At 47.0% G+C, this 15,430-nt stretch overlaps 1 protein-coding gene across 2 annotated transcripts in view; it reads left to right on the top strand.

Annotated features, from left to right (window-relative positions):
• The window catches only part of PRR5L (proline rich 5 like), a 95,323-nt gene extending 80,906 nt beyond the window's left edge, over positions 1-14,417 (top strand). For both annotated transcript variants that reach the window (XM_063946287.1, XM_063946288.1), the window contains exons 8-9: positions 649-781; positions 12,719-14,417. In XM_063946287.1, the coding sequence (XP_063802357.1) occupies positions 649-781; positions 12,719-13,092 (507 nt within the window). In that variant the 3' untranslated portion in view covers positions 13,093-14,417. The remainder of the gene's footprint in view (positions 1-648; positions 782-12,718) is intronic.
• Positions 14,418-15,430: the final 1,013 nt, after the last annotated feature.

Below are 15,430 nucleotides of genomic sequence, written 5' to 3'. Positions count from 1 at the left end.
AATTACCCCCTTTGTAAGGTGTAATTGCACAGCTTTGCATCCTATTGTCATGTGACGGTAATACTCAGGCTTCCAATGGTGAAATGCACCAACTGGGATGGGTAAGTTATCAGGAAGAGAAAGCACATACCTCATGCAGCATTTCAGATACAATAAACAACGTTTAAACAGATAATTAACAAACGATCAAAACAAAGTGTACGTCTGGCATTGTCTGTTCCTGTAACATGGAAGCTGAAAGCTTCCTGCAGATTAATTACTAAACGATTTATGTAACGTCAGTGTCTCCTGTAGCGCTGGGCAGAATAAGCAATATATAGGGCATATCGCTTAATTAGAATTACAAAAATAAAGCAAGACGGGAAATGAAGAATCAGGAAAGAGGACTCTGTTGTAGAGACCTCTGTACACGTTGTAAAGCAGTTTGTTGTATACAGTAAGGTTGGTGAATGAAGCTATTACATGGGATGTAAGTTTGACAGAAGTAAAGAGTTTTGGGGACAGGTTTAAGGTTTGGGATCTGTGTTGTTACCAAGGCGGAGAGTTCCTAAGAATAGGTGCAGCATGAGAGAAGACCTGGGAATATCTGAGAAGAGGTCTTATCATGTAGTAGACAAAATGGTGATACATTTATATATTTATTTGCAGGGTATTCATGAGCCTTTGGGTCCCAGTGAAGGTTATCTGAAGCTGGAGGTGTTGGTAAAAATGGTGGTGAGACCGTACCTGGCCACATACGGCGACCGGACCTACAGCCACGGCACTGTATCCTGCCTACTTGGTAAGATGACTCCATTCCATCAGTGAGATGGGCAGCAGATCGAGGCATAGGGGTAAATTTACTAAACAGCGCTATTCAAAAACCATCCCGTCTTCGGCAGGTACGACTGATGGAATTTAAAGGGGCAATTATATTATATACAAAACACACCAGGTTCTGCGGTATTTCACATTACTGCCCCTTTCAATACAGCTCATCAAAATGACCAAAGGCATAGCATCTTTAAAAAGCCCCACTTAGTAAATGTATCTCATTGTTTGCTCGGTGGGGATTTTTGGGTGGGCAGGGCTTGCTTCAATTTATAGTTCCGCAGTGGTTGGAGAGCCAGAGGCTGCCTAAACAGAAATAATGGAGAACATTTATTTTATTGCTTACCACACTTGTCATCCAAAAGGATTTCTGGGAGTGTTGCTCGTGGGCACTGGGACCACTACCCACCCATTCACAGAATAAATCATAACTTACCCCTCCTGCAGCCCCACACTGTCTCTCCACATGCTCCTATACAGTGAATGGTTGTCAGCACTTTGATTGGTAGAAAGCTTCAGACATCCACCAATCAGCAAGCTGACAGCCATTCACTATCTGGATGCCCCCTGACCCAGCCCACTCCTACTTGAAGGCCCCTAGAACAGTGGGGCCCTGTGCATTTGCCCAGTGGGCCTATACCTTAAGATGTCCCTGCTTGCATGGGCGGCATATACATGTGCATATATCCCAGCACTCCCAAATGGAAAAACAAGACAGACTGGCACACCCCAATTCCCCAATGCCCATTTCAGGTGACCCCATACCCCTTTCATCAGGCCACGCCCCTTCTGGCATTTATTATTGTAAATATGTTCTAGTGTATTTCAGTGCGGCTTATCAAACAGTACACTACAGCCAGCCACGGGCCCGGGCACTGAGACGGGCGCGGCCAGATCCGGACAGACGTGTGCACATCTGCATCAGGTCCAATGAGTGGTGCAAAAAAGTGGGCAGGGCCTGCAATTTGCGCATATACAGATGGAGCGGAGTTTATTGCAGTGTACACCATGATTCAGCAGTTGTATTCACATATATATATGCAAAATACATTCAGAGATCTGTAATGGAACTGAAACCCTTCTCCTATCTTGACTTGTTTGCTATTGATATTATCAGAGGTGTGGATGGGGGTGGGAGAGGCGCTCCATCACAAAGCGGTACACAATACAATTTTGCCGCAAGTCCTGCAAGTATGTCCTGTTTCCAGGGGACATCGTGTGGCAGTGCACAACCTTATTGTCCAACTGTATTCAACACATGCTGCCCTCCAGCTGCTGTGGAACTACACATCCCAGCATGTCCTGCCACCGTTTCAGCATGCCCTAATAGCTAAACTGTGGCAGGACCTGCTGGAATGTGTAGTTCCCCAGCAGCAGGAGGCCTGCATGTTAAATACCCCGCGCTGTAGGGTGTACAGAGTATTCTCGGTTATTTGCTGCAATAAACTCCACTCCATCTGCATAGAAGAGCTACATTAAGTTCTTGTGCAGACCGTACAGGCGTGAAAATGGATGGAAAGACGTAAATGGGCCAAATTGCTTCTACAATGGAATCCAAGTGCAGAGCTTCTCATTTACATACTACCCCGAATTCTGCGGGACCCAGCGTGAGGCGGAATCTGTGTGACCATAAATATCTCAGGCTTTATGGCTGAGTAGAATATCCGCAGGACACCTGTTGATTCCCACACTCCGCAGTGTGGGAATTCAGCAGCTTGTGTTATTTATGTGCAGGTAATTAACCCCGGTTGCTCTGTTTATGTTGGGCTATAATTGCTAATCCAACCTATTTAAAACTGGAATCTTAGTCAAATATTAATTCCCCAGCTGCGAATCGCTGCCCCGTCAGCTGGATATTGCCAGGGTGTAACGCTTAGGCAGACATTACAGGCTATTTGCACCCGAACCTGGAAATGTATTCATATGGTAACTAATATTATCAGAATATTACTTACCTGGGGGCGGAGGCACCCCAGTGTCTAGTGACGCTATCTGTACGATAAAAGAGTGCGTCGGCAGGTCAGGACGGTTTGTTACAGACGACTCACTTCTTTATAACCATGCACGTGGCTGGGACCTTGGCATTAAATGCAGGTGGTGTCCCCGGCGATGGTACCGTTCCCTGGTCACCCCTCATGGTGTGCCTGCGGGTGACAGGTGCACTGTAAGACTTATACCAATGTTCTAGTCTTGTTGTGGAGACCCCCAGAATTTGCTTGGCTGTTGGCATAAATTTCAGCCTCACAAACACTTGTCCAGAGCGCGCAGAAGAACAGAGCGTTCCCCTGGGCTGGCTGCCCGATCTCACGCAGGAAGTGTATGCCACACTGACAGCCACACTAAATCAGAACATTCAGCTCAAAGCAGCTGTGCCATTATTTAGTGGCAAAAAAAATGACTCTGGTCACAGCACTCCAGTGTTCCTATCTGCAAAGGAGGGACGGGTATCGGGGGAAGGGGGGTGGGGTGGTTGCCAGCGAGCCATTGTGTGCTCTCAGCTGTTTGGGGACTGGGCCCAGAATTTGTAGCATTCCCAGAATCCTCCGAGTGAGCTCTGAAACACCGAGCCCCTAGTTGTGGATTCGTGGGGCATCAACCGCATGCCAAAGCAGATGCCATCATCGCCAATCAGAAAGAAAACAATCACTGATTCTGTCATTTTTGTTTCATTCGTTTTTCTATTTGTAAATGAATTCCTCTGTAATTTGGATGAGAACTGTCAGCATATTCATAAAGCGGTGGTCGGTGGGTTAAAGATTAAATGACAACGTCGCCTATGAATTCCATTAGAATGACCATTGCTGCAATCCAGTTTGGTGCAATATCTGTAATCGGCCAATCGGGAGCATGCTTTCATTCTTGTATGTGCGGTAGGCAGATACAAGCGAATTGCTGACTGGCCACTGCGGTTCAGTGCACATTCCTCACATCAGCGCAATTACTGCTCACAAGGAGACAGGACCTCCATGTGCCATACAGTACTCCTAGCTTACAATGGTTATTTTGATAGAATTCAGAGTCAAGTCTAATAAGAATAGGTTTCATGAACATTTTTATTGACTATGGTGAAAAAAGTAAACCCAAGGCCGGGCTATGACTTCTAAATGACACTGATAAAGGGAAATATCTCTTTATTGTAACAATTAGGTTTTGGAGCCATACAATAGTATAAACACCACTTCTAACACCAATAGTTTGGGAGACGTCTGAAAGTGAGTTGGGACAGTTTGTGCTGTAGAGGGCGCTATCTAACTGATTGCTAGTCACATACAACTATTAGATGCCACTTTAATGGGCACGCTTAATGCAGGCAGTAGAAATGATTAATGATTAGGGATGGCTATCTAATTCACTATCAGTGGTCTCCATGGGGGGGCACCAATGGTACTTTTCACAATGGCAGGAATCCACTGATGGTTTGAGCTATCCATGGATATCCCTAATGGAGACCTATGACAGTGGTGGGCCAAGGCAGAGCTAAATGCCCCATACCCATTAGACCTTCACCATTTCCAGCAAAGCTATCAATCATCGATTGTTATTCACCATTGTTGGTCATCAATAGAAAAGTGATCAGTCTTTATACCAGGCCTGGCCAACCTGTGGCTCTCCAGCTGTTGTGAAACTACAAATCCCAGCATGCTCTGCCACAGTTTTAGCATTTCCTAATAGCAAAAGTGTAGAAGGGCATGCTGGGACTTGTATTTTTCACAACAGCTGGAGAGCCACAGGTTGGCCAGGCCTGCTTTATACGAAAAGGCAAATACAATCTCTTCAGATTAATGAAGTAAGTTGCTTTACATCCACTAGAAGTGTCTATAAATTAAGCATGGAGCAGAGTAACTTGGAGCAGAGACAGCAGCCCCCCCCCCCCATGATAAGCAGAGTGTGGGCCCCAAGTCCTACAAGACCCCCCTAGAGCTGATGCTTTGGGCTACTTGTGCTCACAAGTGAAGGAGGCAGCTGCCTCACTGCAAAGGAATCCTGCCACTCAGATGTCAAGAAAGAGACACCGATCATCTCCTAGCTGTCTGTAGAAGATGATCTGATGTGAAGATCTTCAGAGAACCAGGATGGCTACAGAAATCCAGAGAGACAGAGCTGTGAGTCTGTCGCTCCTCTGGTGTCACCTCCTCCCCTCGTTCACTCCTGTGTGAGCTTGAAGAGTGTATGAAAACCCTCAGCGTCAGGAGGCATTACCCAGGAATGTCTTCTGATTTTCAGTGCCTTGACATATATCCCAGGGGCTAAATGCTGGGTTGAAAAGTTCAACATTTCAGAGTTAGCATTCAGTGTCAAAGCAAGTCTGAGCTTATCTCAGTCCCAATGTCAAGTCTAGCATAGCTCTGTGATAGCCGTCCATACACTACACCAGAGAGCCTGTGCTCATCTCAGTCCCAATGTCACATCTAGCATAGCTCTGTGATAGCCGTCCATACACTACACCAGTGAGTCTGAGCTTATCTCAGTCCCAATGTCACATCTAGCGTAGCTCTGTGATAGCCGTCCATACACTACACCAGAGAGCCTGTGCTCATCTCAGTCCCAATGTCAAGTCTAGCGTAGCTCTGTGATAGCCGTCCATACACTACACCAGAGAGCCTGTGCTTATCTCAGTCCCAATGTCACATCTAGCATAGCTCTGTGGTAGTTGTACATGCGCTACACCAGCGGCATTTGCAGAGCAGGGCCGGCATTCACCATCGGGGATCATTGGTGGCCTCCTATCGATGGTGAAAACACTCACCATCCCCAATCTGCTTGTAACCGTTATTTCGGAAGCATTGCTAGATAAATTACATTTGTTGCTATGGACAACTTCTCCACTTTCTGTCGAATCCAATTAGCTGCAAATCTTTCATTACACTCACATGTGCAATAAAATAATTTCTTTCTCTAACGTCCTAGTGGATGCTGGGAACTCTGAAAGGACCATGGGGAATAGCGGCTCTGCAGGAGACTGGGCACAACTAAAAGAAAGCTTTTAGACTACCTGGTGTGCACTGGCTCCTCCCACTATGACCCTCCTCCAAGCCTCAGTTAGATTTCTGTGCCCGGCTCGAGCTGGATGCACACTAGGGGCTCTCCTGAGCTCTTAGAAGAAAGTATATTTTAGGTTTTTTATTTTACAGTGAGACCTGCTGGCAACAGGCTCACTGCAGCGAGGGACTAAGGGGAGAAGAAGCGAACCTACCTGCTTGCAGCTAGCTTGGGCTTCTTAGGCTACTGGACACCATTAGCTCCAGAGGGATCGACCGCATGGAACTGGCCTTGGTGTTCGGTCCCGGAGCCGCGCCGCCGTCCCCCTTACAGAGCCAGAAAAAGTCCGGAAAATCGGCGGCATGAAGACTTCTGTCTTCTCCAAGGTAGCGCACAGCACTGCAGCTGTGCGCCATTGCTTCTCATACACACTTCACACTCCGGTCACTGAGGGTGCAGGGCGCTGGGGGGGGGGGGCGCCCTGAGCAGCAATAAAAACACCTTGGCTGGCAAAACAATCACAATATATAGCCCCAGAGGCTATATATGTGATAATTACCCCTGCCAGAATCCTTAAAAAAGCGGGAGAATAGTCCGCGAAAAAGGGGCGGAGCTATCCCCCTCAGCACACTGGCGCCATTTTTCCCTCACAGTTCCGCTGGAAGGAAGCTCCCTGGCTCTCCCCTGCAGTCTACACTACAGAAAAAGGGTAAAAAAGAGAGGGGGGGCACTAAATTTAGGCGCAGTAAATATTATAGCAGCTATAGGGGACATAATTCAGTTAGTCCCTGCAGTATATAGCGCTCTGGTGTGTGCTGGCATACTCTCTCTCTGTCTCCCCAAAGGGCTTCTGTGGGGTCCTGTCCTCTGTTTAGAGCATTCCCGGTGTGTGTGCGGTGTGTCGGTACGGCTGTGTCGACATGTTTGAGGAGGAAAATTATGTGGAGGCGGAGCAGATGCCTGTAGAAGTGATGTCACCCCCTGCGGGGCAGACACCTGAGTGGATGGTTTTATGGAAGGAATTACGTGCAAGTGTCGACTCCTTACACAAAAAATTTGACGACATGCCAAATGCGGGACAGCCGGCTTCTCAGCTTGTGCCTGCCCAGGTGTCTCAAAGGCCATCAGGGGCTCTAAAACGCCCGCTACCTCAGATGCCAGAACCAGATGTCGACACGGATACTGATACCAGTGTCGACGACGATGAGTCTAATCTAATGTCCACTAAGGCCATTCGCTGCATGATTGAGGCAATGAAAGAGGTGTTACACAGTTCAGATTTAAACCCAGGTACCACAAAAAAGGGTATTATGTTTGGGGAGAAAAAACTACCCGTAGTTTTTCCCCCATCTGAAGAATTAAATGAAGTGTGTGAAGAAGCGTGGGCTTTCCCTGATAAAAGATTGATAATCTCAAAAAAATTACTAATGGCGTTCCCTTTCCCGCCAGAGGATAGGGCACGTTGGGAAACACCTCCTAGGGTGGATAAAGCGCTCACACGTTTGTCCAAAAAGGTGGCACTTCCGTCTCCGGATACGGCCGCCCTGAAGGAGCCTGCGGATAGAAAACAGGAGGCGATCCTGAAGTCTATATATACACACACAGGCATTATACTTAGGCCAGCTATTGCGTCAGCATGGATGTGCAGTGCTGCCGCTGCGTGGTCAGATTCCCTGTCAGAAAATATTGACACCCTTGACAGGGACACTATTCTGCTAACCATAGAGCATATAAAAGACTCAGTCTTATACATGAGAGATGCACAGAGGGAGATCTGCCGGCTGGCATCTAAAATAAGTGCATTGTCCATTTCTGCTAGGAGAGGCTTATGGACCCGGCAGTGGACAGGGGATGCAGATTCCAAAAGGCACATGGAAGTTTTGCCTTATAAGGGTGAGGAGTTATTCGGGGATGGTCTCTCGGACCTCGTTTCCACAGCGACAGCTGGGAAGTCAGCATTTTTACCCCATGTTCCCTCACAGCCTAAAAAAGCGCCGTTTTATCAGGTACAGTCCTTTCGGACCCAGAAAAACAGGCGAGGAAAAGGCGGGTCCTTTCTGTCCAGAGGCAGAGGTAGGGGAAAAAGGCTGCAACAAACAGCTAGTTCCCAGGAGCAAAAGTCCTCCCCCGCTTCTTCCAAGTCCGCCGCATGACGGTGGGGCTCCACAGGCGGAGCCAGGTACGGTGGGGGGCCGCCTCCAAAATTTCAGCGATCAGTGGGCTCGCTCACAGGTGGATCCCTGGATCTTTCAAGTAGTATCTCAGGGGTACAAGCTGGAATTCGAGGCGTCTCCCCCCCGCCGTTTCCTCAAATCAGCCTTGCCAGCAACTCCCTCGGACAGGGAGGCTGTGCTAGAGGCAATTCACAAGCTGTATTCCCAGCGCGTGATAGTCAAGGTGCCCCTACTTCAACAAGGGCGGGGTTACTATTCCACACTGTTTGTGGTACCGAAACCGGACGGTTCGGTGAGACCCATTTTAAATTTTAAATCCTTGAACACATACATAAAAAAATTCAAGTTCAAGATGGAATCGCTCAGGGCGGTTATTGCAAGTCTAGACGAGGGGGATTACATGGTATCCCTGGACATCAAGGATGCTTACCTGCATGTCCCCATTTACCATCCTCACCAAGAGTACCTCAGATTTGTGGTACAAGATTGCCATTACCAATTCCAGACGCTGCCGTTTGGTCTGTCCACGGCACCGAGGGTGTTTACCAAGGTAATGGCGGAAATGATGATACTCCTTCGAAAAAAGGGAGTTTAAATTATCCCATACTTGGACGATCTCCTAATAAAGGCGAGGTCCAAGGAGCAGTTGTTGGTGGGAGTAGCACTATCTCAGGAGGTGCTACACCAGCACGGTTGGATTCTAAATATTCCAAAGTCACAACTGGTTCCGACGACACGTCTACTGTTCCTGGGAATGATTCTGGACACAGTCCAGAAAAAAGTGTTTCTCCCAGAGGAAAAAGCCAGGGAGCTGTCGTCTCTAGTCAGAAACCTCCTGAAACCAAAACAGGTGTCGGTGCATCACTGCACGCGAGTCCTGGGAAAGATGGTGGCTTCTTACGAAGCAATTCCTTTCGGCAGGTTCCATGCCAGAATCTTTCAGTAGGACCTGTTGGACCAATGGTCCGGATCGCATCTTCAGATGCATCGGCTAATAACCCTGTCTCCAAGAACCAGGGTGTCTCTGCTGTGGTGGCTGCAGAGTGCTCATCTTCTAGAGGGCCGCAGATTCGGCATACAGGACTGGGTCCTGGTGACCACGGATGCCAGCCTTCGAGGCTGGGGGGCAGTCACACAGGGAAGAAACTTCCAAGGACTATGGTCGAGTCAGGAGACTTCCCTACACATAAATATTCTAGAACTGAGGGCCATTTACAATGCCCTAAGTCAGGCAAAACCCCTGCTTCTACACCAGCCGGTACTGATCCAGTCAGACAACATCACGGCGGTCGCCCATGTAAACCGACAGGGCGGCACAAGAAGCAGGATGGCAATGGCAGAAGCCACAAGGATTCTCCGATGGGCGGAAAATCACGTACTAGCACTGTCAGCAGTGTTCATTCCGGGAGTGGACAACTGGGAAGCAGACTTCCTCAGCAGGCACGACCTCCACCCGGGAGAGTGGGGACTTCATCCAGAAGTCTTTCATATGATTGTAAACCAGTGGGAAAAACCACAGGTGGACATGATGGCGTCCCGCCTAAACAAAAAACTAGAGAGATATTGCGCCAGGTCAAGGGACCCTCAGGCGATAGCGGTGGACGCTCTAGTGACACCGTGGGTGTACCAGTCGGTTTATGTGTTCCCTCCTCTGCCTCTCATACCAAAGGTACTGAGAATAATAAGAAAACGAGGAGTAAGGACAATACTCGTGGTTCCGGATTGGCCAAGAAGAGCGTGGTACCCGGAACTTCAAGAGATGATCTCAGAGGACCCATGGCCTCTGCCGCTCAGACAGGACCTGCTGCAGCAGGGGCCCTGTCTGTTCCAAGACTTACCGCGGCTGCGTTTGACGGCATGGCGGTTGAACACCGGATCCTAAAGGAAAAGGGCATTCCGGAGGATGTCATTCCTACGCTGATTAAAGCCTGGAAAGATGTAACTGTAAAGCATTATCACCGCATATGGCGGAAATATGTTGCTTGGTGTGAGGCCAATAATGCCCCAACAGAGGAATTTCAGCTGGGTCGATTTCTGCACTTCCTACAGGCAGGAGTGACTATGGGCCTAAAATTAGGCTCCATTAAGGTGCAGATATCGGCTCTGTCGATTTTCTTCCAAAAAGAACTAGCTTCACTACCTGAAGTTCAGACATTTGTAAAAGGAGTGCTGCATATTCAGCCCCCTTTTGTGCCTCCAGTGGCACCCTGGGATCTCAACGTGGTGTTGAAATTCCTAAAATCACATTGGTTTGAGCCACTAAAGACCGTGGATCTAAAATATCTCACGTGGAAAGTGGTCATGTTATTGGCCTTGGCTTTGGCCAGGCGTGTATCAGAATTGGCGGCTTTGTCATTTAAAAGCCCTTATCTGATTTTCCATATGGATAGGGCAGAATTGAGGACTCGTCCCCAGTTTCTCCCTAAGGTGGTATCAGCTTTTCACTTGAACCAACCTATTGTAGTGCCTGCGGCTACTAGCGACTTGGAGGATTCCAAGTTGCTGGACGTAGTCAGGGCCTTGAAAATTTATGTTTCCAGGACGGCTGGAGTCAGGAAAACTGACTCGCTATTTATCCTGTATGCACCCAACAAACTGGGTGCTCCTGCTTCTAAGCAGACTATTGCTCGCTGGATTTGTAGCACAATTCAGCTGGCGCATTCTGCGGCTGGACTGCCGCATCCTAAATCAGTTAAAGCCCTTTCTACAAGGAAGGTGGGCTCATCTTGGGCGGCTGCCCGAGGGGTCTCGGCTTTACAACTTTGCCGAGCTGCAACTTGGTCAGGGGCAAACACGTTTGCTAAATTCTACAAATTTGATACCCTGGCTGAGGAGGACCTTGAGTTCTCTCATTCGGTGCTGCAGAGTCATCCGCACTCTCCCGCCTGTTTGGGAGCTTTGGTATAATCCCCATGGTCCTTTCGGAGTTCCCAGCATCCACTAGGACGTTAGAGAAAATAAGATTTTACTCACCGGTAAATCTATTTCTCGTAGTCCGTAGTGGATGCTGGGCGCCCGTCCCAAGTGCGGATTGTCTGCAATAATTGTACGTAGTTATTGTTCACTAAGGGTTATTGTTATGAGCCATCTGTTAGTGAGGCTCAGTTATATTTCATACTGTTAACTGGGTGTAGTATCACGAGTTATACGGTGTGATTGGTGTGGCTGGTATGAGTCTTACCCGGGATTCAAAATCCTTCCTTATTGTGTCAGCTCTTCCGGGCACGGTATCCTAACTGAGGTCTGGAGGAGGGGCATAGAGGGAGGAGCCAGTGCACACCAGGTAGTCCTAAAGCTTTCTTTTAGTTGTGCCCAGACTCCTGCGGAGCCGCTATTCCCCATGGTCCTTTCGGAGTTCCCAGCATCCACTACGGACTACGAGAAATAGATTTACCGGTGAGTAAAATCTTATTATTACCCGATTATTGAGGAAAAGCAATACATCATTTATGGAGGAGTGGAGATGTGTTACCACTAATATGGGAGACAGAGACCAGCGAGACCTCCGAACCAGCGGCCAGAACAGACCCAGTCACAGTTTGAATTAATTAATTTTTTGTTGCACAAGTGAAGTTTTAGTAAAGATTAAGTATATTTACACTAGGGGGACAATCCAATTAGCTGCGATATCATCGCGGCAGGGGCCGCACAAAACTGCTCGCCACCCCATAGAGGTCCGAGCAATTTTGTGCAAATCGGGGCTGATTCGCAACTAACTGGATTAACCCCTTGATCTACGAACACTCAAAACATTATCAAATAGGGAACCTGTTCTCGTTATATTAAAAAAAAAATTCTTGTGGGGGGGGGGTGTTCTAATATTTCTATTTTTGGAATGTAAATGTATAATTGAAGACTGCAATAGAATACGGGTGAAAAAAGAAAAAAATTTTTTATTACTTTGTAGCTTAAAAAATCAACACACGAACTATGGCAACAGTGTCATCTATAGGCCAATAGAGGTACTACAGTCCCTGCCCTTACAACTGGTGTCTTACAGTAACAGGAAATAATAATACAGTTGTATTAACCACAACCCCTCTCTAGGTAGAACCAGTATCGGACTGGAGCATGAAGGGCCCATTGGGATTGCAGTTTTAGGGGACCACATTTAAGCAGCGTGGCCTGCCATTATGAAGGGTGTGGCCAGCAACTATAAGGGGTGTGGCCAGCAACTATAAGGGGTGTGGCCTGCCACCATAAAGACTTGGCCAACCATTAGAGAGGACATAACCTGCAGATAACAAATACTACAGTGTCTGGGCCTAGATAGATTAGATAGATAGATAGAGAGACAGACAGACAGACAGGCAGATAGTAACCCGACCACTAAATTTGATTGGCAGGAGGGCAGATCTTGGTGTAACTTCTATAGGAACAAACCAAGCACCCATGTTCATTCATGTTGCTCCTCTACCAACTATCAACTGACCCTCTGGTAGAGTAACAATGTATAATACGAGTGTACAGTCTGGAACTTGACATTAGAGAAGTGGTTGGCGACCGCAGGCAGCGAGTCCCTCCGGGGATTAATTCTTTGTTGCACAAGTGAAGTTTTAGTAAAGATTAAGTATATTTACACTAGGGGGACAATCCAATTAGCTGCGATATCCTCCCTTGGGTAGAACAGAATCTATGGGACGCCTTGTCTCACTGTCGTGTTCCTCGGGTTGTTTTGCTTTTGGTACTGGAATTGTATAAAGTTTATTGCTGTTAGATCTGTCTCCCAACCTTTCCGTCTTCTTTCTCTCTAGAACATCGGTTCCCGAAATGCCACATAAGGTCAGACTCGCTCAACTACGCATCACACGTTGGCGGCTCGCTTGCCGTAGAGCGCTCCTTGTCTCCGCTCACGGAGCAGGAAGGAGAGGCTTACCTGGAAAGGTGCGGCAGCATCAGGAGACACACCGTGGCCAACGTACACACGGACATCCAGTATCTGGCCATGACCTCCATCATGCACCCAAGATCCGAGGAAGCCGAGCTTTCGGACCAGTGTCTGCTGCTCCAGCCCAGCTTTACCCAGCGACAGTTCAGCAGCGAGCCAAACATTGCAGACAGTCCTACAGAGCTGCTGACTGGTTCCCCGCCCGGGAGATTAGAACGCAACTGCCCGTCACCCAGCTGACTGACAGCCCCACAGGGAGAACGGACATAACTCTCTGAGCAATAACAGAGATATAGATCCCTAGGACGGGATGTAAGAGGCCGCCAACAGATTCAAAGCATCAAGTTGGCCCAGTGGTCTTCGGGACCATGTTGCAGTGTATGGGAAGTTATTCTTCTACACCCGGCAAGATGTCGAAATGCAACGCAAAAAGCAACTGATCAAAAGGAATGGAGAGAAGCGGTACTGTACTTTGCTAGTTTCAAATAGGGTCTATTTTTTTAAGGATATTATTCAAACGGTACCTCCCCCCGGCCCTGGTACCGGTAGCCACGTCGCAACAGGGCAAGGCTGGCACGCAGTGACTGGAATGGGGTTTGGGCTGACAGTCCACACTTACCCCTCTTTTGCAGAAATTTCTGCTGCTTCCTATGCAAAACTTGAAAAGTTATTTTTTATTGTTCATATGTCGCGGATGTTGCGAGTCCGGGACGGTACAGCGGAGAGAGTGAAGACAGAATTATTAATTATATTTATTTGAAAATGCAAACTTGTATTTTTTTTTAGCACTTTGTATTTTGTGTTTCAAAATGGCTGCTGTGTGGTGTACTGTGCGTTTGGCGCCCAGGCATATCTGCCTCATGGACAGCGGAGGGAAGGGCGATACCGAGCGGATTGCAAAGGAAATCTAATTAGTTGTCATATACCTTCTTCAATGTATAGGGAATCGGTGGGGTCACTTTGTACTCTTCCTGACCTTCCAGCATGGCTCGCCCAGTACAAAATCATGCTCGCCCCACAAATTGCCTCATAGTTCCCTTTTATGATCACTGGAACAGAGTTAATCGTTAATGTTGATATCCTATTTACATACTTTCCAACCATCCGGTGATAGCATTGTGGAAATAATAGGATTCTGCACTGTGCAACCTGTGGGAGGGTCACCTGTTGCCCGGACAGGGTTCCTGCAATAAGAAATCTCCTAAATGCAGACCAGTGATCTCTTCCACCCTCAGGTGTTGTCTATGTACAGGTCCCAGCCACTGGTGCTTAGTGATAGTGTCGGGAGCCATACATCTGCAAGGGGAGACAAAAAAATAATCCCTAAACATTAAAATAAATGCCCCAAAAAGTAGATAAAAGCCCCCCGCTAACACTGTATGCTCATGTGCTGACGTCACACTGTTCATTGCTTTCCTGGGACCTACATTTTATTTATTTTATTGTATTTGTACATTTCAGATCTATACATTAAATATATTCTTTTAGGGTTTTATTTTAGTTTCTATGATGAGACCATTGCCGACGTGGTGCGTCAACGATTCAATAAAGTCACCATTATTTGACTCTCGCGTCCTCAGGATCTTTCTCATTTCCCCAGAGCGTTACGGTCTGTCGTATCATGCTGTAATAACAACGTCTGGGCCTGGTTTAGGTGTTAATGTAACCAGCTCAGATATGGTGGAAATCACAGATTGTCTTCCAGTTTTGCAGTGACACTTAAAGGGTGATTTCTCTTTAAAAAAAAATGAATTGCTCATAGTAAGGCTGGGAGGAAGACAACAGAATACTCTAACTGTATAAATATGTGAGATACGGAATGTATTTATTAGGGAATGTACAAGACTATGGTATATGGTATAACCCATTGTAAATAATTAGGATATTAGTCAGTAAGGTGTTTAACTGTTGTCATAGAGGGAATGATTTCTGACAATCTTTACATCTACAATAGAGTTACTCTTACGTAAACCACAAAGGCAAGTTCCTAGACAAATTATTATTATTATTATTATTAACAGTTTCTTATATAGCGCAGCATATTCCGTTGCGCTTTACAATTGGAACAACAGTAATAGAACAAACTGGGTAATAACAGACAGTCATAGAGGTAGGAGGGCCCTGCTCTCAAGCTTACAATCGATAGGGAAACAGGTAGAAATAGCACACAAGGATAGGTGCTATCTATTGCATAATAGTCCATCAGATTGCAGAGGTTCTTGGTGGGGTGTAATTATGATCTGGTCACACAGTGATGTTGGCTGGGGTCAGGAGGATGGGAAAGTGAAGAAAAAGAATTGCATGTATGTGAGGATATGTGTGGACTGTACAGTAATTAGATATAAATATTAATGAAGGTTGTGTGGATAAATCCGAATGACTTTTGAGTTGAGTTTTCGTCCAAAACTAACAATTAAATTTGGAGTGAAATTGTTTTATTCTCTTGTATGTTTGAGAAAAGGGAAAGTTTTTTTTTTTTTAACTGCTACAGATGTCAGAGCTCCTCCCCCATGAGCACCTCATCCAATCACAGTGGGTGGTCCTGTAATTATCACGGTATCCGAGATGCGCATGTAAG

Source organism: Pseudophryne corroboree, chromosome 11, assembly GCF_028390025.1.
Source record: "Pseudophryne corroboree isolate aPseCor3 chromosome 11, aPseCor3.hap2, whole genome shotgun sequence".
Taxonomy (NCBI): Eukaryota; Metazoa; Chordata; class Amphibia; order Anura; family Myobatrachidae; genus Pseudophryne; species Pseudophryne corroboree.
This window is presented reverse-complemented; position numbering and strand designations above follow the sequence as displayed.